General features: G+C 42.7%; 2 protein-coding genes across 12 annotated transcripts in view; both read right to left on the reverse strand.

Annotated features, from left to right (window-relative positions):
• Window positions 1-5,969: 5,969 nt before the first annotated feature.
• On the reverse strand, window positions 5,970-15,962 carry MRPS10 (mitochondrial ribosomal protein S10). Of its 2 annotated transcripts, none has more exons than XM_061146708.1 (7): window positions 15,700-15,962; window positions 12,244-12,308; window positions 12,084-12,153; window positions 10,002-10,138; window positions 8,930-9,038; window positions 7,323-7,412; window positions 5,970-6,849 (listed from the first exon to the last, which is right to left on the reverse strand). In XM_061146708.1, the coding sequence occupies exons 1-7, from the start codon at window positions 15,745-15,747 to the stop codon at window positions 6,766-6,768; spliced, it is 603 nt and encodes a 200-aa protein (XP_061002691.1). In that variant the 5' UTR covers window positions 15,748-15,962; the 3' UTR covers window positions 5,970-6,765. The 2 variants fall into 2 exon arrangements, with proteins under 2 accessions (XP_061002691.1, XP_061002690.1); XM_061146707.1 differs by having other exon boundaries at window positions 12,084-12,156.
• Window positions 15,963-19,237: 3,275 nt separating this feature from the next.
• The window catches only part of TRERF1 (transcriptional regulating factor 1), a 206,396-nt gene continuing 199,139 nt past the window's right edge, over window positions 19,238-26,494 (reverse strand). For 8 of the 10 annotated variants that reach the window (XM_061146710.1, XM_061146713.1, XM_061146709.1 and 5 more), the window contains 2 exons: window positions 26,117-26,364; window positions 19,238-22,980 (listed from right to left, as the gene is read on the reverse strand). In XM_061146710.1, coding sequence (XP_061002693.1) covers window positions 22,656-22,980; window positions 26,117-26,364 — 573 coding nt within the window. In that variant the 3' untranslated portion in view covers window positions 19,238-22,655. The remainder of the gene's footprint in view (window positions 22,981-26,116; window positions 26,365-26,494) is intronic. The other 2 variants (XM_061146715.1, XM_061146719.1) reach the window with 1 other exon arrangement.

Genomic DNA, 26,494 nt, shown 5'->3' on the forward strand with positions numbered 1-26,494 from the left:
CAGCACCGCCTCCCAAGTTCTTTCTTCAAACACTTTAGGGTTCAAGGACTCACGTGGAGCCTGGTTCCACTCCGACCTCACTGATTGCTCATCTCTTTTGCCAGCACCTCCTCCTTTTAAACAAATCTCTCTGCTTGGGCTTTCCAGGCTTGTCCTCAGGACTGTGCTCCTCTCTACTCATATGTGCTCCCCAGATGAGCGCATTCACCCTGGACATTACACACCATTTGTAGCTTCCAGATTCAGGACCCCAGCTACCTACCAAACATTTCCACTCAGATTGCAGACTTACCAAGGCCAAAACCAACATACTGATAGCCTTCCTAAATCCCTGCTCAACCCTTCTCCACCTCAGTCATGGAATCACCATTTATCCAGTTGCTTAGGCTAAAATCAAGGAGTCATGCTGGAGTCCTCTCTTTCTCTTAGATCTCCTTTCAGCCTACTAGGAGGTCCTTCTGTCAGCTCCACCTCCAAACTTATTCTTAATATAAGTTTCCCATCCCCTCCATCCCTGCAGCTCTGTCCAGGCTACATCCTCTCACTGGTCCACTGCAGCAGGTTCTGCCCCACCCTTCCCATCACCCCTTCCTTTCAGTCCATACCAAGCACCCAGAGTGTATTCTAAAGGGTAAATCAGATCCTATCACTGTCCTGCTTCAAACTCTCCCACGGCTTCCCACTGACACTTAGGATAAAAGCCACACTCCTTCCCATGGCCATGATCTGGTCCTACCCACTTCATCTTCACGTTGTTCTGCCCTTGTCCTCAGATGCATCACACTCACTGGCACTTAGCATTGACTGGTCCTGCTGCTTGGACTGCCCTTCCGCAGACTCTCATCGTCTCCTCTCCTCAGAGAGAACTTTCCCAATCTTGTCTCAAGTAACAGTGAAAGTATCAGTCGCTCAGTCATGTCTGCCTCTTCGTGACCCTATGGACTGTAGCCCACCAGGCTCCTCCGTACATGTAATTCACCAGGCAAGAATACTGGACTGAGGGATCTTCCCAACCCAGGGATGGAACCCAGGTCTCCTGCATTGCAGGCAGATTCTTTACCGTCTGAGCCACTATTAGTGGCTTTCATCTCAGCAAACCACTCAAGTAATTTTGTCGTTATCCTACTTTAGTTGCTGCCTAGTGCTTAACTGCATATCTATGAAATGATCTTATTATTTTTTCCCCCATATCATGTCTTCTCCACTAGAGTCTAAGATCCCAGAGAAGAGGGGCTTCACCATACGGTGAAGAATTTCCAAAGCCTAGAACAGTGCTTGGCATGAACAAGGAATTCTTGGCACAAACAAGACTTGTTGAGTAACTGAGCAAAGCGCTTGGCACATGGTCAGAGTTGAATTCATCTGAGATATTACTTCATACTTTTACAAGACAACTGCCTTTGATTCCTTGGAGTGTCTGGGTTAGCAGATGTATGTTGATGCGAAGAGACAAGGTGATTTTGGCACTGGGAGAGGCCTCCAGTTATTTTCAACCCTGTCCCCATCTCAGAACACCTGAAGACAACATATGCTGTCACTGTGGCTGTGTGAAGATGGTGTCACCCCTATCTACCTCTTCACATTTGTCAGTATTTGGCCTGAGTGACTTCACTTTCACTTTTCACTTTCATGCACTGGAGAAGGAAATGGCAACCCACTCGTGTTCTTGCCTGGGGAATCCCAGGGATGGGGGAGCCTGGTGGGCTGCCGTCTATGGGGTCGCACAGAGTCAGACACGACTGAAGTGACTTAGCAGGAGCAGGCAATGTTGAGGAGTAAAGGATGATACCTGTGTTCAAGAGACCATATGAATGAAATAGAACTTCATTTAGCCTCTGGCTGAGGAATCTAAAATTCAATGGGCTTTTCATGTGGGTCAGTTGCCCATGACCTGCCCTTAACTACCGCTGAGCTGTTGGGATATAAATATATCGTTTTAAAGAGGCTTAGGACTCCACAGACAATGATAGCTCGCAGTGAGTAACAACAGTAAGGCTTTAAGGAGGGCAAGGTTAGGAATTGAGCAGGGATTTGGAAAGGGAACTCTGGGGATCCCAGGCATTTAGCCCTAAGCCTGGCTTCAGGGGTATGGAAATGCATGTGAGCAACAAACCAGTCTACAGAGCCCGAGACAGGCCTGGCCTGCAGCCCCACAGCTGTCACTGCACCAGGCTTCCTGTGACCCAGGAGGCTCCCCCTGACTGGCGCCTACACTCTCCTGTGGCCACCGGAGACAGTCAGGACCAACATCAGCCTTGAGACCACAGGGATCCAGCTGTGGGTTATGCTTCTGGCCTTTATTCATGCACATTGACATCTTTTATTCCTTATTCCCCCCCATCTCTTTATTTCTAACCCTTAGGGGAAATGAGTAGTATACTTTGCTAATGTGCAAGGGGACATAAATCTGGATTTTAGGTTTGAATAGTCTGCCTTTAATATGTGGGCGTTCCAGTACATATTTCCACTTTATTTTTTAAACATCTTTAAAAAAAATAAGTATTTCTGGCTGCACTGAGTCTTGCTCACTGCGTGCAGGATTCTCAGTGCCGTGGAGCATGGACTCTAAGGCATGTGTGCTTAATAGCTGTGGTGTGTGGGGCTTAATTGTTCTGTGGCATGTGGAATTTTCCTGGACCAGGGAACGAACTCATGTCTCCTGCATTGGCAGGTGGATTCTCAACCACAGGACCACCAGGGAAGTCCCACCCTAGCCTTTAAAAATTAGGTTCTAAGGCGGCTGTCTCTGTCGTTACTAACTGGAACTCATCAGTTTCACCTTTTTCGTCTGTTTTATCTGTAAACTGAAAGGGCAATTGAGTGGGCAAGCCAAACTTGATTTTCTCTTCCATAAAATGGGGATAATAAGAGAAACTACTTTATTGAGTTGTTACAAAGTTACAAAGACAGTATCTGTAAAAAAGATGGTATCTATAAATGCTTGGTAGGATGTATGGGGGTTATTGTAATGAGCACGCTACATGTTTTCTCATCTAAATTAAGCTTTGCAACCACTGTAAGGTATCCTCACCTTGGAGATATTCTGAAGTCCATTCCTGCTGGTTTTTAAACGTACAGCACATGAGCATCTGGAGTACATTGTTTGTTCTGCCATCTGGTAATAACTGTCAACTGAAAAAAACGCACAATCTACAAGTGAGAATTATGTTTTATTTGCTGAACGAAACTGAGGACTTAGGCTCCGGACACAGCATCTCAGATAACTCTGAGAGGCTGCTCCGAAGAGGCAAGGGGGGAGGGCCAGGATATATAGGGGTTTTTGCAACAAAGACTAGGTATTCAGAACATTACTGTAAAAGAAAAACCAGGTATTTAGAGTTAACGAATTTAGTGTTTTTCTAAGTATGGGAAGTTGCAAGAGTCTGGGCTCACTGAAATCTTTTCTTTGCTATCTGGAGTCAGTATCCTGTGCTTCTCATCCTGCATCTCCTCAGCGTGCACAGTCAGGGCGGCTGTAATGTGATAGCTTGATGGCTGTGACATTCTTTGTTTACTGATATGGCAAGCGCAGTATTTCTCATTTACACACCTGATACTTGTTGAATGTCTTATTATCTGCCTGGTACTGTGGTACTGTGTGAGGGGCTTTGTAAGTTATCTGATTTAATGCTCCAACCTTCCTAAGTAGATTTCCTATGTTTTTCTGAGTAAATTGAGACTCAGACAGGGTTAAATGTCTTGCCTAACTTTATAACAGTTAGTGGGTTTCAACCCTTATCTGCCTCAGGCCTTTTAGGCTCCAGAGTCCATGTTTTCTTTACTTCAGTTCAGTTGCGTCCAACTCTTTGTGACCCCATGAATCGCAGCACGCCAGGCCTTCTTGTCCATCACCAACTCCCGGAGTTTACCCAAACTCATGTCCATCAAGTTGGTGATGCCATCCAGCCATCTCATCCCTTCTCCTCCTGCCCCCAATCCCTCCCAGCATCAGGGTCTTTTCCAACGAGTCAACTCTTCGCATGAAGTGGGCAAAGTACTGGAGTTTCAGCTTCAGCATCAGTCCTTCCAATGAACACACAGGACTGATCTCCTTTAGGATGGACTGGTTGGATCTCCTTGCTGTCCAAGGGACTCTCAAGAGTCTTCTCCAACACCACAGTTCAAAAGCATCAATTCTTCGGCGCGCAGCTTTCTTTACAGTCCAACTCTCACATCCATATATGACCACTGGAAAAACCATAGCCTTGACTAGATGGACCTTTGCTGGCAAAGTAATGTCTCTGCTTTTTAATATGTTATCTAGGTTGGTCATAACTTTCCTTCCAAGGAGTAAGCGTCTTTTAATGTCATGGTTGCAGTCACCATCTGCAGTGATTTTGGAGCCCAAAGAAATAAAGTCTCATGCTGCTTCCACATCTATTTCCCATGAAGTGATGGGACCAGATACCATGATCTTAGTTTTCTGAATGTTGAGCTTTAAGCCAACTTTTCCACTCTCCTCTTTCACTTTCATCAAGAGGCTTTTTAGTTCCTCTTCACTTTCTGCCATAAGGGTGGTGTCATCTGCATATCTGAGGTTATTGATATTTCTCCTGGCAATTTTGATTCCAGCTTGTGCTTCTTCCAGCCCAGCATTTCTTTACTTGGCTTCTCATAGATGTTGTAGTAAAGCTAATTTAATAATACAGTTTAAGGAACAAGGAATGGTAGCTGACAAACAGAAATGTTAAGAAAATAGACTGACTTAAAATCATTGCTTTATCTGTTTACTGTGGCATATCTAAGCGGCCCAAGGACATATTAAGTAATTCTCTTTGAAATCAAAACTACTAGGTGCTGAACAAGTTTAACCTGTAGAGTCTACCAATAGTTTAAGATAGACCTGAACACTATTTTATATAGTATAAAAAGAAACTATACTTCAGATCAGAGAAAGCAACAATGAATTCAGGGCTTCACTTCAATAAGACCATCTTAACTCATCCCTGCCTTCTGGCTCATCCTGACATCAGGTCGACTCTTCTCACTACCTCCCATCACCACTACGAACAGACAGTGAGACTTGGGCATTAATTCTAATTTTCAGAATGCGCATTTTACTCAGGAGACCCAATTTAAAAGAACAAACAAAACTTTCTCAGTCTGAGGATAAAGAAGTTACCTAGTTTATATCAAGTAGGCTTCAAATATGCCAATTACTTATGTCAAGGAAATACCACTAGTTTTAGTTGTGTAGTTTATCTCTGTATTTATCTTAAAGTGAGATTTTAATATATAATGTGAAGAGCGAAGTAATCTGGTTTACAGGCTACTTTAGTCTGAAAACAGGTGGAAGTGGAAGTATACCTTTAAAGGAGAGCCACCAGAGGTGAGTGTGCACAAGTCATCCTATTGTGTGACTGATACCGTCTGTAATAAAAGCACAAAAAAACGGTTAGATGTGGGCCTGTATTTATTTTTAAAGAATCTTTTTATAGTGAAAATGAGCCACAATGGCTGCTCTGTTATGTATATTTACTATTATATTGCTTCTGTTTAATTGATTAGCTCTTAATCCTGGGGCTTATACCTGGGCTAGTCATGCTTTATACATTTATGAATGACAGTCCACAACTGAGCTGAAAACAGAATGAGGTCTTGGTGGACAAGGCTGTAATTCTTTTCAAGTTAATGACAGTAACATAAGTCTGATACATAAGCAGAGTGCATTCAGAACACTCATACCTGATAGCAGGTCAGGAAAAGAGAACAGGGACTCCAGTCTAAGGGGGGGAAAACTGAGAAGTCATAACTACCCCAAAGATGAGAAGGAAACCACAAGACAAGCACCCGATTCTTCTGTAAAAAGGAAACGAATCAGTCCCTTGGGGTTGATACACCAACAGCCTCAGCCCATTGTCATCCTGCCTCTTTCAGAGCTTTTTACTACTATCTAATTTCATGGAAAAGTAGACATCTCCAAACAAAAAGAGTGCTATTCACCAAAAGAAAGAGGTCTTATCAGCATGGAACTTAATAAGGAAAAGTATTTATTTGTGCCTTGCACAATTTTTGAAAGCCATTATTGCTATTCAATTTTTGGTATTTACTACAGTAGTGGGTGCAAAGCTAACAAAAGAAAAGCTTACTGAATAAACAAATTACAGGATGAATGAACCAATAGTCAGTGATTTCTCGAGAGCTCAAATTCCATTACAGTGACCCTTCTAGGCAGCCCCAGAGGGGTTCAGTGCAAGTCACAAACATGCTTGATCTGCTGCAAAGTACATCCATTTTTAAGAATGTAATGCTTACATGGGGCAAAACTTGGAGCTCACCATCCCAAACTCTCATATGCCAGCCTACACTAATAAGGTAGGTATCAAAAACTCGAACTGCTCAGTGTTTAATTAACCAAAGGTTCCTTCTAGGTCCCTCAAAAGAAAAAAATGTGTGTGATGAGTATGTGGAACACTCATTTTTAGATGAATGAAAAGACAGAAATCACAGTCAGTACAAACTAATAACTAAACAATAGTGGAATAACAAAATGTAAATTTGACTGTCTTGGCACAGAGTAGACCAAATGGTTTGCTCATATTTTTAAAAATCAGAACTGAAATAGATGAGTCTTATAAAAGAACAGATAAAGTGGTTCTTGTAAAACAGTCCAGGGTATAGTAAAGTTCTGATCCCTGCATTCCACTGATCAGGCCTTGTGGCCTCAGGAGAGCAGTCGGGTAGACTTGAAATAGTCCTCACTGGAGGGTCCCTCCACTTGACAGGTTCACTCCACATCCTGGCACAAGTGGTCACTGCGGGACTTTATGACTTGCTGTCTCCTTTTTCCTCTGGTGTTGTTTCCCAGACTGGCTTCTTGATGTGTTCTGGTAACTGTTCTAATCTTGTCTAGAGAGAAAAACAAAATTATAGTATAATGGACTTAACTGAACTCTAGCCACAAACTGAATGTATGCATTCTCTTCCCTCAAGGCCTCTGACCTTTTTCTTTTACCCCCTCATCTTGCTGCAGGACTTTGAAACAAAGAGAAGGAAACTCAATGGCAGATAAACTCTCACATATATAGTCTGCTGTTCCTCAGTGATCTCCAGGGACCACCAATCAATGTGGAACCTGTGTTGAGACAACTGCTAAGAGGAAGGAAGGCATCAGAAGTTGCTCTGGGAGGATGTGGGCTGCATTCTGTTGAGCTGCCCCCACTGCTCTGGGGGCTGGGGGTGGGGGGGCAGAGAGCCCAACCACTGGGGCAAGTCTGCCTCCAGGTCCTCCCCTCCACTGGGGCGGCTGGATCAGGCGGCAATGTATCAACACAACGATGTAATAGATCTCCCTGCAACTGAGGTAGAAATTCAAGCCATACCTTTGTAACTTCCATGGCAACTCCTTCAGGTAAGTTTCGCTGAATATATTCCAAGTAGACATCTGCTGTACTTCCAGTGAGATGTTCTAACTAAAATTTCAGACATGAAATTGGTTCATGCTATGCTGTAAAAATTTTAAGACTTTTTTTTGGGGGTGGGGTAAAATCAGCAGTCATTTCTTCATCAGTGAAATCTTCAGAATCCCAATAGGAAAAAAATGTAGCTCCTCTGGTTGAACTGGAGAAATAGTACTCCCAAATGCCTTAAAGTCAGGGCTCCATGAAACCCAGATGGCAAACATGGTATCAGAACAGCACGAGAATTTCACAAAACAACTCAAAAGGAAACAAAAAATTAAATCATAAGACAGTTAGTCTAAGATTTCCTGTATGCTCTATGGCGAGGTGAATAAAATTAAGGATTTTTCTTTTTCATTTAAGGGTAGGGCAATGTCTTAATACAATGCCTAGTACAGAGCTTCTCATATAAAAGATGCACAAGCAATTGTTTTAATAACATTTACCCATCATTTATTGTGTGAAAAATAGTCTAAGTGCTTTATATAAATACTCATTTAATCCTCACATTAACCTTGAGAGATGAGTCCCGTTATTATTTCCAATTTAAAAATGAAGGACTTAAGTAAGGCACAGGTCACACAGCCAGCAAATGCTAGTGCTTGGACCTGGCTGGCTGACCCCAGATCCCATGCTTTTCTCATCTACAAGACTGTGCTGGCCTGGGTGGCTGCACAAATGAATGATAATCAATGAATGAAAAACCTTAATGTTGGCTATCATGGATGTGGAGAATTCAGTGAGGATGAAAAAAGAATTATTAGAGTTGTGTGAAAACTTAGCTAGAGTTTCTGAAATATAAGCAAAATTATTCCAACGCTAGCTTAGTGTATAAAAATCAGTCAACATAGGGACTTCACTGGCTCTCCAGTGGTTAAGAATCTGCCTTCCAACACAGGGGATGTGGGTCCTTGGCACCATGGTCCCATATGCCACAGGGCAACTAAGACCATGCTGCAACTAGGGAGAAGCCTGTGCACCACAATGAAAGATCCTGCATGCTGCAATTAAGACCTGTCACAGCCAAATTAAAAAAAAAAAAACTGCCTGCCATTTCTTATTAAAAATACTAGTCAACATAATGTGCACTCCTGAGTTAAAGTCTGAACTACTCCAAAAAGGGTTTCCTTGGTGGCTCAGACTATAAAGAATCCACCTGCAATGCAGGAGACCTGGGTTCAATCCCTTGGATGGGAAGATCCCCTGCAGGAGGGCATGGCAACCCACTCTAGTATTCTTGCCTGGAGAAATGCATGGACAGAGGAGCCTGGCAGGCTACAGTCCATGGGGTCACAAAGAGTTGGACACAACTGAGCGACTAGGCAAACACTCTGAAAGATGGCTTTACTTGAATATTTTTCTATCACGCTTCCTCCATAAACACAAAAACCACTCATCTTCTTTACAACTATTGGACATGGACTGACTGAAAGGAAGCCCACAGGCAAAGTTAAAGGAAAGTTATGATGCACTCGTGTGAAATTTGGGGCATTAAAAAAAAAAAGCCTGAATATCTGAAATAAACTCACCTCTAAACATCTGTAAAGTGTTCTCATTTCATACTGAACTCTGTGCTTCTTGAAAATATGCACTGATTTGAGAAGAGTAAATCGCTCTATTTTCCTTGGAGGTTCATGTCTAGAAAATTAATGGGCAAAGCAACACACTTAAGTGATGTTAAAACCTGAGTCACTGATATCAAAGCATGATTCCACAATTTTGTAGGTCAGGCTCATGCTCAATTATAGGCATTAACTATCACTTACAGACTTCCATTTGTTAAGAATGTCATCTCTAACAACTGTTGCCATAAAGCTCAGGCAAAATAAACACGCAGACAGCAACAGGAACATTTGCCACAGACCCAGAAAACAAGCCTTGTCATCCAAGTGCTTGGGCACACACACACACCCCTCTGGCTTTCACACCACTGGGGTCCTGCACAGACCAAATGTATGAACTGGGGGAGCAGCACCGCGTGTTGGACACAGCTGTGGTATCTGCTGTGTGCATTACAGATACATTGGTAAGCACAAACTACAGTCTGTTATGGGAAACGTGCGAGTTCCCTCAGTTCAGTTAGAAGGCAAGACTGGCAAAGCTCCAAATGAGTCTTGTTCAGCATCAGAGAGCAGAAGACAAGACAAAGGAGGTGGTTATACTTGACCCTGCAGAGACTTCAAGGCCATATGAAGTCACTCTACTCATGCATCAAAGTATTGGGTTGACTGATGTTTCTTAAGGCAGTTTTAAAACAATGGATATAATAGCAAAGATCATCAAATCCAACAGGTCTGAAAAACTGCGTGTTCACCTAATCCACCTCCCTGCCCCATGGAGATTTCAGACACACAGGCTTCTTTGGACTCCTATGTCTGTGCCATTTCTAGAGAAAGGATTCCTTCATTCTCCTTGTTCATTCTAGTATTTTAAAATTCTGGTAGACAGGAAGGAATGATTCTGCTTAGAATAACAAACCTAAACTCTCTCCATCATGAGTTTCTGTCCCATTTTAAGGGATCAGACCTAGCTGGGACTGGCACCATTTTCCTGACTGTGTTATAGCAGCTAACAGGTCAGAATAAGAAATATCATACTTACACTTTAATAGAGATACCAAGTTCTTTAGCAGCAAGTACTGCAAAATATTCGTAACTGTCCAATACAGCCTTATCATGGCCTTTTACTAAAACTGACAGGCGCTTATATAATGTGTCTGGTTCATCAGAAATGGTTATCTGCAATTTTAAAATCAAGAAGAAAAGCTTTAGTCATGATTCCTCTAATATTTATACTGGAAAATTTAAAATACTATCCTCAACTGAACAACTTCACAGTTTACTAGTAAGTGGGGAGAAAAACACAGAGTAACATCTTTAAATATCTAGATACGACTACATTCAGACTCCAGAATGACCCTTAAGAATCAGTTATAACACAGTTTGAATCAAGAGGATTTTCAAGCAACCTACAAAATCACCAATGGAACCCTTTAGCTTAAGTTACTGAACCCCAAATACACAACAGGAAAAGATTTAGGGGTTTGTTAATAAAACTAGCTTGGTCAGAAGAATTGGACTGAGAATTAAACTCTCCCACTTCAAGCTAAATGACAACAGGCAAGTCATATACTAATCTATTGCACTTTAGTCCTCTCATATATAAACAGGACAATACCTGTGCTACAGTTCATGGCATTTCTGCTGGGAACAAATAAGAGAGCACAGATTTAAGTGCTTATAAATTATAAACATCATTAAACAAAAGTGAGCTGTTGCTACTCATATTCTTTTTATTAGGTTTGTCCATGTTTATTTTGCCTGCCCTAATAGAAAAAATGACCCATTTCTAATTAAAATGTTATGACACTGACTGTACATCTAACTTCTACCTCTTCCACCCTAATACTTAAAGATCTTAGAAATAATGGGTTTGACATTTCTGACTTTCTTCCAAGACGTGAATTACCCTCGCTTCATTCATCCATCAAACCAATAATTTATATTACTAATCCGATGTTTCAGAGTTAAATCACTTTGTCCCTAAATCACTTTGTCCCTAAATCACTTTGTCCCAGATCTACTTATTCACCAGGAAACTAGATACTCACTCGCAAGTACCCCCAAATATGGTTGTTGGAAGAACAGAAAACATTTGTATACTACTCTTAAGTGAAGGGACAACAGAGGGGGAATATGGCCCTAAGATGTGTAATGCCTAGTCTCTATAGAGTTTTAAAGATATTTTGAATGTTACAAATACTAAAAATCAAAAGATTTCACATCAATATTGGAATTTCATTTCATGTGGAAAATGTATACAATATGACATCCCTAGGTCTGATTTTCCACATAACACAGGGGCTATAGCCAAGTAGCAGCTGTTTGCTCAGAAAGGGCACAGCCTGCCCCTGTGGTCACCCTGTCACTTCCTTACAGGCCTGGCTCAGGCAGGCATCTGGAGACCCGGCATTCACACATGCTATGAAGTGACAACACTGAACCAGCAGTCCATTAGATATATCACAGTTCCATTTTGGTGTGTGTGGTGTGCGTAGATGATTACATACAAAGGTCTAGAGGATTCACACCAAACTGTTAAAGGGGCTTATTTTTGAGGGGTGGGACTGCAAGCATTTGGTTTGGAACTTGTAAGGATTTTATAAAAACTACAAATAACCCCAAAACTGGGTTGATGGAACCATGACTTTCACTTAAAGGAAACAAGGTTACACACTGCTCCTGGATTTTGCTTGTGATAATGCTCACTGTGAACAATAAAGCATTGTCCAGGCCCAGACTCACTGTCTTAAAATGAAAATAAAGACCTGAAGGCCCCACCCCCACTCCCCACCACACAAACCGCTTCTATAATACCAAGTATTCAGCATCACTAATTATGACAACTCTGCACACTGTACTGAGCTAAAAGCAAAGAGCTCATTCCCACAGTTATCTGGGGTAAGTAATTTATTCAATTAGCTCTCACCTTGACAGCCTGAAAGCGACCCTGAGCACTCAGGGATATCAGAGAATACTTTCCTCAGGCTCACTGTGGGTCTGCCAGTATTCTAGAACACATTTGTTTTATTCATAAAGTGTTTGGGAAACAGCCTCAAATGAAATAAGGAGGAAAATTTATCGATAATGTAGCTTCTTATGCCAAGAAATAGGGAGTGCATACCGCAGGCTTGGTCAAATCCTTGGGGACATCAACGTGTAGGTTTGAAAACTGTACCCACTTCATACTGGTGCTGCTATGTGTGGAAACAAAGAGAAATCTAAGTAAAACAGCAAAAGAGTCTATTTTCTTATCAATTTAGCAAATCCAATTATATACTTACAGAAGAAAGCCATCGTTTTTGGCTATACTGCTCCTAGAACTGCTTACAGAAAAATTCCTTGAACCCTTAAAAAAAGGGGGATGTGTATCAGAATTGAAGTCAATTTCCAAACCAGTCATTGTTTCCATTAAAACCCAAAAGGATGCTTCAAACAACAGGTTTTCTCTTTATTTTAGATGAAGATATGGGGGTAACTGGGGCTTCCCAAATAGTGTAATGACAAAGAGTCCACCTCCCAATGCAGGAGATCCTTGGGTAGGGAAAATCCCCTGGAGAAGGAAATAACAACCCACTCAAATATTCTTGCCTGGAAAATCCCATGGACAGAGGAGTCTGGCGGGCTACAGTTCATGAGGTGACAAAAGAGACACAACATAGGAACTGAACAAACAAAACAAACAACTAGGGTAACTAAATGCCAAATTAGGCTTCATTAGGAAAAAGAAGAAGACAATGGTAGAGTTGATAATCAAAAAGGACTCTCAAAATGCCACAGACTGTATCTTTTAAAGCTCAGGAGCAAGAATTTTTTAAAAACAAGCAATTCTCACATGAATAGCTATGAATTAAATATGTGGACATTAAGGAAGAAAACATTTGACTTCATTTGACCATTATTTTTTACAGACTAAATGTATTTCAATATAATACATACTTTACTTAAATATTTTTGAGCATTAAAAAAAAGTGCCTTTATAATTTATTGGGCTGGAATAAGAATTCCAAAGTACTCTTGAAGTTTTCATCCTTTTCCAGCATATTTATTTCTTGCTTTGGCTGGGACAACTAGCTTATAAGTAACTAGCTATAACAACTAGCTTGTAAGTAAACTGAAATACACACTGGAATTTACACCCATTTACTATCACTACTGTGCCTCACTCATACTGCAACAATCCAGCATTCCCAAATCCTTTATTATCAGCTCCCCCTGGTGGAACAAAACTTCCAGTTGTAGGAAATCTATCCTACTATATGTAACACATAATCTGCCACTTGCTTTTTCTTTTTTCTTAAGCTTTCCTGAGATTTAAAAGTGCAACCTGAGAAACTGGAAGCTTAACAGATCCTTAAAAACACTTCAAAGGTGAGAATACCAGTTTAGTACAAACAAAATTAAAACAACAGAGGGTCACCTAAGTTGTTAAGAATGCCTATTCATAGCTTATTATCCTTTTCCCTCTCTTTGCCGAAGGAGGAGGCAAATCAAAACTTTCATAGTCTCCCTTGGATCAAGGGGGAAAAACAAAAAGAAGAAAGGAAATCAAGCACAATACCACAAGGTGGTAAGAGGTACAGGCCTTTCTCCACACATACTCACAGAGAAAACTGCCTCCCATGTTTGTGGGCCAGTGAGCCCACAATCCAGTTGTGCTGAAGAACCACAGGTCTAAGGAATATGACACTTCCCAAGTATCTTCCCCTGCTTTTAAAATCTCAAACCCCACCCTTATGGCAGAAAATGAAGAGGAACTAAAGAGCCTCTTGATGAAAGTGAAAGAGGAGACTGAAAACGTTGGCTTAAAGCTCAACATTCAGAAAACTGAGATCATGGCATCTGGTCCCATCACTTCATGGGAAATAAGATGGGGAGACAGTGGAAACAGTGTCAGACTTTATTTTTTGGGGCTCCAAAATCACTGCAGATGGTGACTGCAGCCATGAAATTAAAAGACGCTTACTCCTTGGAAGGAAAGTTATGACCAACCTAGATAGCATATTAAAAAGCAGAGACATTACTTTGCCAACAAAGGTCCTTCTAGCCAAGGCTATGGTTTTTCCAGTGGTCATGTATGGATGTGAGAGTTGGACTGTGAAGAAAGCTGAGCACCGAAAAATTGATGCTTTTGAACTATGGTGCTGGAGAAGACTCTTGAGAGTCTCTTGGACAGCAAGGAGATCCAACCAGTCCATCCTAAAGGAGATCAGTCCTGGGTGTTCATTGGAAGGACTGATGCTGAAGCTGAAACTCCAATACTTTGGCCACCTCATGCGAAGAGTTGACTCATTGGAAAAGACCCTGATGCTGGGAGGGATTGGGGGCAGGAGGAGAAGGGGATGACAGAGGATGAGATGGCTGGATGGCGTCACTGACTCAATGGGCATGAATTTGAGTAAACTCCGGGAGTTCGTGATGGACAGGGAGGCCTGGCGTGCTGCGAATCATGGGGTCGCAAAGAGTTGGACGTGACTGAACTGAACTGAAAGTGCTGTTACATCCACAAATGAACCTTAAGAAGTTCTTACCTTTGCTTTCCTTTCTTTTTTTGAGGGAGTGGAGCCTCTGCTCTGGGTAAATATGTCTTAAAAATAATTCAAAATTTCAACCTTTAATGCTACCTGACTTAAGGACAGTGGTTCTCAAAGTGTGGTCTAAGGACCTCTGAGGGACTTCTGAGACACTTTCAGAGGTGGCTCCTGAGGCTAAACTTACATTTTTTTTATAATAACAGTAAGATGCTACTTTCAACTTTCCCACTCAAAGTCTCTCACCAGAGTACAGTGAAGTTTTCCAGAGACTGTATGGCCTCTGAGGTAGTAAGAGACTGCAGAAGCAGCTAGAGAAGCTGTCTTCTATTTAGCCAGACATTAAAGAGGTTTGCAAAAACATAAAACATGCCACTCCTCTCTCTCAATTTGTTGTGGAAAACCTACTTGCTTCCCATAAAACCGCTAATTATGTTAACATGTAATGAGTTTATTAGTGTTATTTTTAATTAAGTATTTTTAAGATTCTCGGTTGTATTTTCTAATAAGCTAAAAAATCGATAGCTTAAACACCACAAAACCCAAAGCTCCTTGGAGTCCTCAACATTAAAAAAAAAAAAAAAAAACACTTTTTCTATTGTATGGAGTATAGCGGATTAACAATGTTGTGACAGTTCAGGTAACAGCGAAGGGACGCAGCTATACATATACATGTATCCATTCTCCTAAAGAGTAGAGGAGTGCTGAAGCCAAATAAGAACGGCTGCTTGAATTTTTTTATTTTTTCTCCAAAAAACACAGCAGTGAATATTTAACCCACTTCTCTGATTTCAGAGACTGTCATCTGAGTCTCAGAAACCTGGTTATCAGGAAGGTATCTCAATCTGATTCCGTGAGAAGCGTCTAAACTCTCAAGCCACCGAATTTTAGCGAGGTGTAGCTTCCTGACTTCTTTGAGCCTATTCCGCAAACGTGAAAGGCGGGGTCTGCAACATTCGCTCCAACATCCTTTCCACTTCTCATAGTCTACTCTTCTTCTCGTTCCTGTCTTTGCCCTGAATAATTAACTTCTGTTTTATCCTGAGAGAATTCGAGATAAAATCAGCCCTTTTCTCGCCACCTTCTTCCAAACAACGGGTCAAAGTGCGGAATAAATATCGCGGAAGATGGGAAAAATGACAAGTGGCAATCAGACGTAATGGTACCTGTCCCTGTTAGGCCGCCTAATCCACGTAGCACGCTCCTTACCTGCCAGAAGCGCCGGCCCAGGGCCCCAAACACCGCTCGCGCCGCCATCTTGCCGTTCCCTCTCCCCTGGATCGCTTCCGGGATCACAGAGGCGTCCTTTGACCATAGAGTTCCGCAGAAGGAGAGAGTGTATCCTTGTGTTCCGGCGGAGGAATAACCACAGAGACGTGATTCCACGCTCTCGGGATGAACACAGCCGGCTTCCTTCAGGTCTTAACCTGGCCCATCCGCCTTCTTGTTATAGCTTCAGCTTGTTTCTAGGTAGTTACTGAGTTCCGTTAGTCGTTTGTTCTTTGCAGTTCCTGTCTTGTTGGACGTAAACATAACCACACGCTTGGAACAAATATGACTAATGTATTGACAGTGGTTATCTCTGAGTTGATGGTTGGTTGATAGTTGATTTTCCTGTTATAACGGAGCAAAGCGCTTGTGTGCCTGTGGCTCGCAAAACAACCCAGACTGACAGTGGGGGTTTGCAGAGAGTAAGGATTTATTGCAGGGCGCCAGGCAAGGGAGTATGAGCCAAGCCTCAGATCCACTCCATGTTTATCTTTGGGTTAAGGTATTCTTGTCTGTTTTTTTTTTTTTTTTTTTTTTTTAAGGGGAATAACCAAGAGGCTGGGTTTAGTGGTCTTGTGACATTTTCGAATCATAGTTTTGAGAGTCAGAATGTCTCTGGTTTAGGATTCCCTGGTCATGTGGTCCACGATTTGGTGTCTGATACTCACCTTGCCTTGGAGAAACAATCTGCGTTTATAACTTAGAGGTGAGAGCTGTAACCGCAATAGCCTTGGCAGAAGCCAGTGTCCTTTTCAGAATCAAGCTCCCTCTTTCAGTTGTGACATTCGCAGTTGGCTGGTCCCTCTTAGCCAGTGGAGTTTTCCTAGAGCTCTCCAACTCTGTTGCTGCTTCTAAAGCATCAGTCTCTCTTCTGGGATGGCTCCTCAGCCTGCCTCTGCTGCCCTGAACAAGCTGAGTGAGGGTTCTGCAGCAGCCAATGATGGTGACATTACAGCTTGCAAACAACATTTCCCTGTGTTACCTAATCGGATCCTCACAAGATGACGTACAGTTTATCCGAATTTAATAAGTGAGGAGACTGAGACTCAGAGATGAAATGACTCAAAGTCATGTGGTGAATTAGTTACAGCTGAACCAATAACCAGCTTCAACATCCTAGTTCAATGCCTTTTCCACCCCTGCAACACCCCTGGAGTTGACTCTGTGATAAGGTCCAGTTCTACTTAAGTCTCTAGGATGTGAGGCATAGAGATCCCTGCTTCCCTATGCTCCTGCAAAAAAGGAGTTTATTTTTAAAGACCGAGATGGCCTTACCTACTCCTGAAACTGGAAAAGTGGGCTAAAAACAGCCTTCGGAACTGGATGCCCTCTCCACCCCTCTGGCCAAATATGGTCTCTTTATGGATGGCCTTTCTCTGCTTATAAATTGTGTCTGCTCCCTCAGATTTCCACCTTGCATGTGACCACTGCTTGCTGCTTTTGGTTCACCAAGTTTCTCCATTCATACTCTAAAATGCAGGAATTGGATTTGGTCCCCTTGTTTTCCGGGACTAAACTGTGTCATCGAAAACACTGTGGGCCTAATAGCTTTTGGTCAGGTGCCAGCCCTGGACCAATTAGCTGGGGGCAAACTGGGAATCATTGTGAGGGGCCAATTGGGGTTTCGCCAGCAGTGGGGTTGTGGACAGGGTCTTTTGGTATGGTGTGTAGGCATAGACAGTGCGGGTTTTTTGTTTTGACACATTAAAGTTATTAGTTTATTAGCATGGACGGTGTTCTGAAGCTTGGCCAGTCCATTATGGGTCTCTTCCCTATGAACTAACCCTTCAAACCTCTGAATTAGTGTAAATGAACAGGAGATCAAGTGATTCTAGATGGTTGGTGCAAGTCTACCTTGCTTTATATCCAGGAAAAATAAGTGTGTGCATCAAATATTTCTAAGTTAAATCATACTTTGATTGCACCGGTTGTTCTGTTTTAAAAGACACCCCTTCTCCCTTGATTGTGCTGGTTTCATGGTTATACACTTATCTCCAAACTCATCAAGTTGTACACAATAAATATCTATAGAGTTTATGTGTCAAACATACCTTTAAATAAAGTGCTTGGGAAAAGAAGAAATATCAAGACCATCGAAAATAAAATTATAGAAGCAGAGGAAGTAATGATCCCAAACAGCCCAAAGAAAGATCCATGTTGTATGTTAAGGATGTGTGTGCTGCGATGTAAATCAAGTATATATGACTGCTTGGCCTTTACACTCAAACAGAAGCATTAAACACATCTCTTGAGGGATAGCTGGAGGATAGCTTTTTTCAAAAGGTTCTCTCTCGTATAAAGAAATAATCAGTCCTTTGGCTCTTTTATACAGGGATATCTGAGACTCAAAAATCTATTATCTAAATAAGATAATGTATTAATTAATGTTAGATAAATATTAATAATAATGTTCAGTTTCTTAACATGACTTCCTAATTATGTTTTGCTTATGTCAACATTAAAACGCAGCCTCAGTCCCCAGCTGGCTGGCTGTGACCAAGGGAGATAGACTGGAGGTCTGTGGAACTAAGAGTTGACTTTAGGTAAACTCAAAAGAGGTTTTATTTACACATACACACATGCAGATAAACTTCCCTGGAAGATTAGAGATAACCACTTTAACAAATAGTTGCTGAGAACCTATTGCAAATTGCTGTGAATATGTGGCTGATGGTGAGATGGTTCAGTAATAGTAATAAACCATGAACTTTGCTCTTCCCACTGGTGGACTTGGATCTGTTCCCAGGACCCTGTATGTTTTTTCTAAGTATTAAATTCCTTGGCATGCAGGCAGGAATGATGTCACAGTCCTCTTTATCCACTCAACTCCCCCATGTGTAATAACAGCGTAGAATAGTGCCTGGTAGATGAGTAATGAATGCAAAAATTAAAATCTTCAGATTGGACACCTGAGCCTCTGGAAGCAGAATTTAAATTTCCAACACTGGCTAAATGCACAGTGTTTGTAAAGGAAGAGCTGTTTCCTTTGGTACAGGACCAGAATTGCCCAAATTAAAAGTATAAAACCCCCCAAGCATGTAGAAGATCAAGGTCTTGGACAGCTATGCCCCACTTAAATCAAGTTCTGTATAAAATCCAGAATTTCAGATTTCTCCTGAACTTTGCTGTTGAGCATTAAATTCAGAATTTGGAAATCAAGATTAGCCATGCCTATAAATCAGGGTGGGCTGGATTTTGTTGGCGGTTCCCTGTGAGGTAACTTGTATATTACTGAACTCCCTGAAACTGCATTGACTACTGAGAGTTAGAGACCCTCAACCCTTCAAGTGCCTCATCCACTGCGTGGAGAAGCAGAAAAATTCAGCTTGGCCTCCAGAGTGGGGGTGGGGGCACTTATATGAGCATTAAACCTGATCAACACCCCTCTAAACAGGTCTCTAGAAACCAACTAATGGTAAATTAGCATTGAGAAGTCACTTTAGCGGCTAAAAAGAAGGAATGTTAAGCCAAATGAAACTCAAAAAGATAACATTTTATTTTCAGAGCAGCTGATGCAATATTGAATCAGGTTTTCACAAATAAATATGACAGTGTCTATTTGGTTACATCTCTGATGAATGCCTATCTTATAAGAACTGTAATAAATTTCTGAGAAGACTAATGACTGGAAACTTTTAAGTAAAATTCTCCTGGCTTTCTGAAAAATAGTATTGTGGCAGTTAAAAAAAAAATGCTTATCACTCAGGGGGAAACCAACCTAGAATGCCCTAGTTGTTTTTGTTTTTTAAGGAATGCAACTTTTGAGGACAAGTCTATAAAACATCTTTATTTGTTACATATGATGTTTAAATATAACTTTGCTTTCAAGCTTCAAACTTTTTTTTTAAACCCCTGGGAAAATAAGACTTTTGGTTCACCTTAACAAAAACTGACCTAGGAAGAAACATTTTTAGCAAAATGTATTATAAAATTCACTAGAAAATACTGTCCTCTTTTTTTGCCAAAATGTTACATAAAATCCTTATTAAAAATACACACGATACAAAAGAAAAAGTATGAATATGCTATACATACTGCTTTTGATATGGACCAAGGGACCTGCATTCCAGGGGAAAATACAGTGAAGCACATTAGATATTATGATGTCAACTGAAAATAGTGCAAACCGGAATAAATTACATCCTAACATGGCAAGGCATGCAAGACATTTCCTGTGAAGAGAACACAACAAAGCCAGAACAGGAAGCAATCACAACCACCATTTAAAAATGTTTTAGTTTTTATTACATTAATTTTTTTCAAAAATACTTTTCTTTACAATAGAACTCCTAGAAAATATTTACAACCTTCCTCTAATAAAATAGAACAGCAGTTAAATATATTTGAAAATAAGATGGGTTTTTCCATAAAATATATCTTTTAACTTTTTATATACAAGCTTTCTCAAAGAGGTCTAAATTCACTAATGAAAAACTATCTGATAGTAAACAGTAACCTGTTGAAGACATAAACCATCGGGAAGAAAAGTTCTTCGGGGTGAGGAGAGATGGGGGTGGGGAACTAGAACACAGCACATACATGCAGGCAGAATCATTTCAGGAAAAAAAATAAGTGCAATATTTTACTGTGAAGTCAATCCTCTAAGCTGATACTGTGAAGAAAAATACTAATTCAGCAAAGCGAACTGTCTCATCAAGGAGGAGTTCTTTGGTTATTTCAAGTCAAAAATACTTATGGTATACTGCGTGGAAAGTCAAAACTGAATTGTGCATTATATTTTTGCCTTGGCAACTCATTTTATTTTAATGTTTTAAACTGGAACAGCCGGGCAAATCTCCAAACAGAATGCATACATTTGCTTTATAAACATTTTTCCTGGGTGTTTGCTCCTTTGCCAGATAAACTTTCAGAGATCCAATAGCAGAACCCTTCCAGAACCCTCTCATATACCCACATGTGGAGGGAAGTAGTCACTGGGGCAGATGGGATCAGCCGGTATTACACTTGGTATGGTTCTCAAATAGATCTGCCACAAAGCTGATGCCCTGCCCAGGCAGTCCTGAACTCAAAACATAGAATAACTTGTCAGAAATGGCGACAAATGACACATTATTTCCCTTAAAAAAAAGAAAAGATAAAGGAAACTTTCAAGACCTTTTTCTGAGAACAGAAATGATGGCATGAAAGGAACCGTTGTATCGATCTTCTGTCCATGGCTTTCCTGAGATTCAGAGGACACTGCCTGTGTGGGGCCACTGTGGGTCGTGACTGCCCGCTAAACACTTTTGCAAACGACGTAAAGGATGCTTTTTTCCTATCCTCATCCTTCCACTGACATCCTCTTTCACGTCAAGCTAGTTATTGTGTCAGCAAAGTGCCCTGGCAGGGTTGCCACGCCTGCAGGAGCTGGGGCATCAGCCTACCTGGGGCAGGGGAAGGCGGGAAAGCCCCCTGCTCGGAAGTCACCAGCCAGACGCGTCAGCTCTGAGCTGGGACCGCATTCCAGTCTGAAGGCGCGCACTCATTTGCCCTGACGGAGGCCGCAGAGCAGTCTGACTCAGCTCAAAAGCCTGAGCTGAAAGCCATTTTTGAAGGATTACAGGTTTAATACCTTCAAGTACAAACAGCAGCCCTGCCAGCAGGGACAGGAGGCAGAGCAGAGTTATGTCGCTTGGAGAATTCTAGAAGAGCTTTGGTAAATGACTTTAATGAATAAATTCACTGTTTGAATGCAAACAATGGAGCTGATGGGGCATCTGAAACCATTTTTGTTGGCCTTTAATGCTATTTCCCTTGTATTTGCCATCAGATTTGCTAGAAAACCCTTTTCCTCAGAGTTAGCGTCAAAGTAAACTTCGGTCCAGCACAGATGCGTGACAACAGAATCGCAGTGAATCAGGTTTCATGGTACTTCCAAGTGGCACAGAGTAATTTTGGAACCCCACAGACCATTAACGGTGTGGCAAAAAGGAATGAGCTCTTCTGAGCTAGTTTTTGGGCAAAAGAAGGCTTCTTGGCATTCTAGATACTTTGATCTGTGCTCCTTGACTATCTTCCCTAAAAACAACCCTAGCAACTTAATAGTTGGGGTTATTTTCCTCCAGACGGACTTGCAGTCAGTCAGCTCAGGCTGAAGTACGCCTCTGCCAACCAGTGAATTGGAGTCAACCAGTCCCCAGGGCACAGGGAAGAGGACACGCTTGCTCTATGAACCACCTTCTCAGTAAACCACTGCCATGGAGGGAAAGTCTGAAATACAGTACTCAGTTTTTAGAGCCAGGCTGAGTGATGGGCAGGGCAGGGAGAAAAATTATTTTCACATTTGGTCAACTCTTCAAATGACGTGTATGCTGGAAGAAAGCTGTGGAACACAAAGCTGACTTTGCTCACTGGAAAGCTACTTCCTAGCAGGGTCTCTCAGCAAAGGTGCCAAGTTCACTGCAAACTGTGGAATGAGGTCAACACAAAAATGACTGTTGGTAGGGAAGGATGGTCCAAGACCCTAGCACAAAGAAAGCAGCCTGCTTTACACACACACACACACACACACACACACACACACACTCGCTCACTCACGCAAGCTTTGGGATAAAAGGCAACCAGGATGGTTGGCATCTAAAAAGCAAAAGAACATGAATGTCAAGTTCATTCCCAGCCAGGAATGAGTTCTTGGGAATGTAGCCTAGCCCAGATGAAACACATCTTAAAGTAGAATTGTGCCAATTATTTATTCCCCCCAACCTCCCATAAAAACAATTGTTTTTAAATAAAAGGAAAAGAAAAAACCGATTTGTTTCTAAACCTGGAAAAAAAAAAACGAGCACTTTTTAAACAGGTAGTTTAAAATGATTACAAAACAAGCAGGCAGTCCCAGTTTCCTGATGAGAGGCTGGAGGCTGTGGGTTTTCGCTGTCCTGAAGTGACACGCGGGACCTTCAGAGTTCCGTGTCACCCTGAAGCAAAACTGAAGCCTGATCATCCAGGAGGAGACCGGTGTCCACGACCTCGGCCTCTGCCATGACGCCTCCTAACTGCTGGACGACGTCGTCATCGAGGAGGTCCACGTCCTTGATGGGTTTGATCAGACTCAGCTGGTCCAGGGGCAGCAGCCCCTGCGGCCCCACCGGCCCCGTAGTCCTCTCGATTGTGGCTGCCATCTCGGCCGCAAACGCCGCCTTCTGCGCTTTCTGCCTCTGCTGTTCCTCCTGCTGTCTGTGAGTTTTCATGTGTGCGTTTCGGCTTTTGATCTTGAAGAAGACTCTATAAAAATGAGGAAAAAGAAGCATGAGACATTTAGAGCATCGGAGTTCTTGGAAATCCAAGGGGTCCTAGAGGGAACTGTGGGTGTGCGGTCTGATGCTTGGTTTGGGGTGGTGATGACAGTGTTCTGGTCTCCTTAGCTCCCAAGGCCTCCTCCCCTGATGACCTGTCACCTCTCTTCTCTCCAAGGGAAGAAGATGGGGACAGGAAAACATTTGTGTGTGTTGGGCTTTCTCCCTGTGACAATGGAGGATGGATTCTCAAAGCTGTCCTGTCCACCTGTGGCCTGGGGCCCATGCCCCTTTCCCTCCTTCTCCTCCCTCTCTCTATCTCCATCGCTAGGTAAGCCCGCTCAACCAACTGAGAATTCCCAAATCATGCGGCCCAGCTCCACTGGTTCCCACCATAAAACAACCCCTCCTCTGCCTCTGGCCTCCCATCCCTGTTCTTCCCGTCAAAATTCCAGAGGGTCTCTGCAGACACGGACTGCTCCTCTATCCTCCACACTCTCCAAGTGGAGCACCGTCCCCTGTACTCAGCCCGAGTGCTTGAGATCGCTTGCTAGTAATTGTGTGGGCCAATCCAACAGCCCCACCTCGGTCTTCACTGTACTTGACTTCTGCACCAAGCAGTCCTCTTCACCCAAGATCCCTTCTTATTTTGGCCATCATATAGCATAGTTGGCTCCTGTTTGCTTTCGAATGAAACAGTGGTTCTCAGCTGAGGGTGGGTCTGCCTCCTGGGGAGTAACGTCTGGAGCTATTTCTGATGGTCACAATTGGGTGGTGGTGGTACTTCTGGCTTTGAGCGGGGTAGAGGCCAGGGATGTCACTAAACATTCTACGATACTGAGGGCAGGTCCTCTACCCCAAACAAGGAATCGTCAGACCCCAAATATCAGTGCCGAGGTTGAGAAATCCTGAGATGAGGGGTCTGCCAACTATTGTCAGGGGGCCAAATTCCATACGCTGCCTGCTTTTGTAAATAAAGTTTTCCGGGAATACAGCCATGTCTCTCTGTTTATGTATCGTCTATGGCTGCTTCTGCACTAAAATGGCAGAGCTGAGTAGCTGTGACAGAGACAGAATGGCCTGCAAAGCCTGAAATATTTCTCTCTGGACCTTTTTCAGAGAACATTTGTCCAGAGGTGAGGCTGCCTGTTTTAGGGGACGGTGGGTAGCATAAATATTCATTCCTTGGCTCATAAAGGAAAAAAAAACCCTGATTTGTAAGACCTGTGTCTTAGAAGAGAGTTGATGAATCACCACATGACAGTGAAAACTGCCTAATGTGATGAACATAATTTCAGCAGCTAAAAGAAGCATTCAGCAAACATTTGCCTGATGTTATTCTTAGTGTGGAAAACCATAGAAAATATTTTTATTTTCCATAAAATCTTAACTGGAGTTATGCTTGAAAAAGATCCCAAGCAACATAAAAACAGGACAAGAAAAACAGTGAATGTCACCGAAAGAGCTGAAAATACTCAGCTCTGGTTGTTACAATGTCCTTTGCTGCCACCTAGTGGAGTAAGGAGTTGTTGCCTGTCTGGGGGAAGTGAGCAGAAGGTGCTGGTTCCCCTCAGCAGACAGTGGTGTGACCCTCTTCCCTGCCTCTCTCTTCCACCCCAGGGCAAGTAGATGAAGTCAGACTAAGGAGGTTTCATTGTTTCAAGTAAATAAGCCCGACAGTCAATCCAGGGGCTCCCTATTTCTTGCTGACATGAAGATGACATCATGTCCTGGCTCTGAGAGCCCCGAGGAGGGGGCCTATCCTAAGTGTGTCTCCCTATCTCTGCAGGAAGAGAGCTGCTGGTTCCAACTCGCCTCGGCAGGTGCCACCGACCTAAGGCTAACAGTATAAATTCACTGGGCTAAGGAATAAATTAATACATGTAAACATCCTTTAAAACAGTGCCAGGCAAGCACTGAGTAACTGATAAATGGAAGCAAAATGCCTGAAATATTTCATGAGGATGAACATTATAAACAGAGGTCCTGGGTGGCCTCACTCATACAACCAACGATGTTCCCTTGTAGAGTTTTGGCAGCTACCCGGTGGGCATCTCTCCAGGTAACCCTGCGTGTTTGCAGCATTGCAGGTTACAGGAAGAGCAACTCGGTAAGGCTCCTAAAGGAAGTCACTCGTGACAGCCCCTCTTAGCACAGACTCACTGAGAAATAAACTGGAATTCTATACCAGATGCTGTGGGAGGGGACTGTGTGTGTCTTACCAGTGATAAATAAGCAAACAAAGCAAACCAATGGGAAGGAACAGTGGTCAGACACCCAGGCTCTGTATCTGAACACTGATGGCTTCAAATCTCAGTTCTGCTCTTTCTGGGGGCGTGACCTGAGGCACATCAATTTACTTAATGTTCAGTTCTTATTTGTAAAACAAGGATAAAATAATATCTGCATCACATGGAGTTTTTGTGTGGGGATTAAAAGAGCTCAGGCACATAAAGTATGTAACAAAATCAAGTTCTCAGTAGTTCGCTGTTGCTGTTGTTACTACCCACCGTCAGTTTCTCCCTTTTCTCTGACAAATAGGTTTTCTCTCGTGGGTCAAGTCTGATCAACTGGTTGTGCCTGCTTGAAGCATGAGGATTTAATGGATTGAAAAGCATTGGAGTCTTATCTTAATATGGTACCAAAGAGTGTAGCAATTGGTTAGTGATATCTGCCCTGGGTGCAGGAATCATCAGTGGTGTTAGAAAAGCCATTTCTGCTACAGAGAGTTCCCAACTAGATGTTTTAGAGCCATTCTCAAATCACTGGGCAGGGATGCAAAGAGAGCACTACTGGTGAATATGGTTTGGGTGTGAAGGGAAGAGGAGGGAATCAGTCCTATCTGTCATTTCTGGAAAAGAGTGAAGTTCTGTCACTAGAGATCTGCTCTCTGATGATGTCCATCCTCATTAGGGTTTAGGACATCAGAATGACCATATTCTGAGTCAGAGACAAGGTCCACCTGCCACGAGGTACCATGCCAACCCTGAGGATGGTACGAGGAAAAGCTGGAGAGTCTGGGTTCTTTTTCTACCCGGAGGCATCTCAGACCACCCTGGCCCAGACCCCACAGGGGCCTTATTCATCACACACTTAGATCCAGTCCCTGGCCCAAGTCTACCTACTTGCCGCACTCTTTGCAGGGGAAGATGGTGGTGGGGTCTGTCTCGCCGCTGGTGGTGCTGTGGGAAGGTGAGCTCTTCACAGAGCAGTACCCGCTCTGGCCACTGCCAGCCTTCTGCTTCCCAGAGGGGACAGCGCCCCGAGCTTTGGTCACCTGGTTGGTGCCACCGTGGATGCGGGCATGGCCGTTCAGTGCCTGCCGGGAGCTGAACACCTGGGGAAGAAAGGGAGTGACATGACATCTACAGTCCTGAAAAGGAAATTAGGGTTATTAGTTACTCATCAGTAGAACATGGGATACTTGAAACAGAGTCTAATGACAAGGCACAGGGGTTTTACATAAGCAAACTCTGGGCAAATGCCACAGAAAGCAGAGATCA

The sequence above is a fragment of the Dama dama genome, chromosome 7 (assembly GCF_033118175.1).
Source record: "Dama dama isolate Ldn47 chromosome 7, ASM3311817v1, whole genome shotgun sequence".
In the NCBI taxonomy this organism is placed as follows: Eukaryota; Metazoa; Chordata; class Mammalia; order Artiodactyla; family Cervidae; genus Dama; species Dama dama.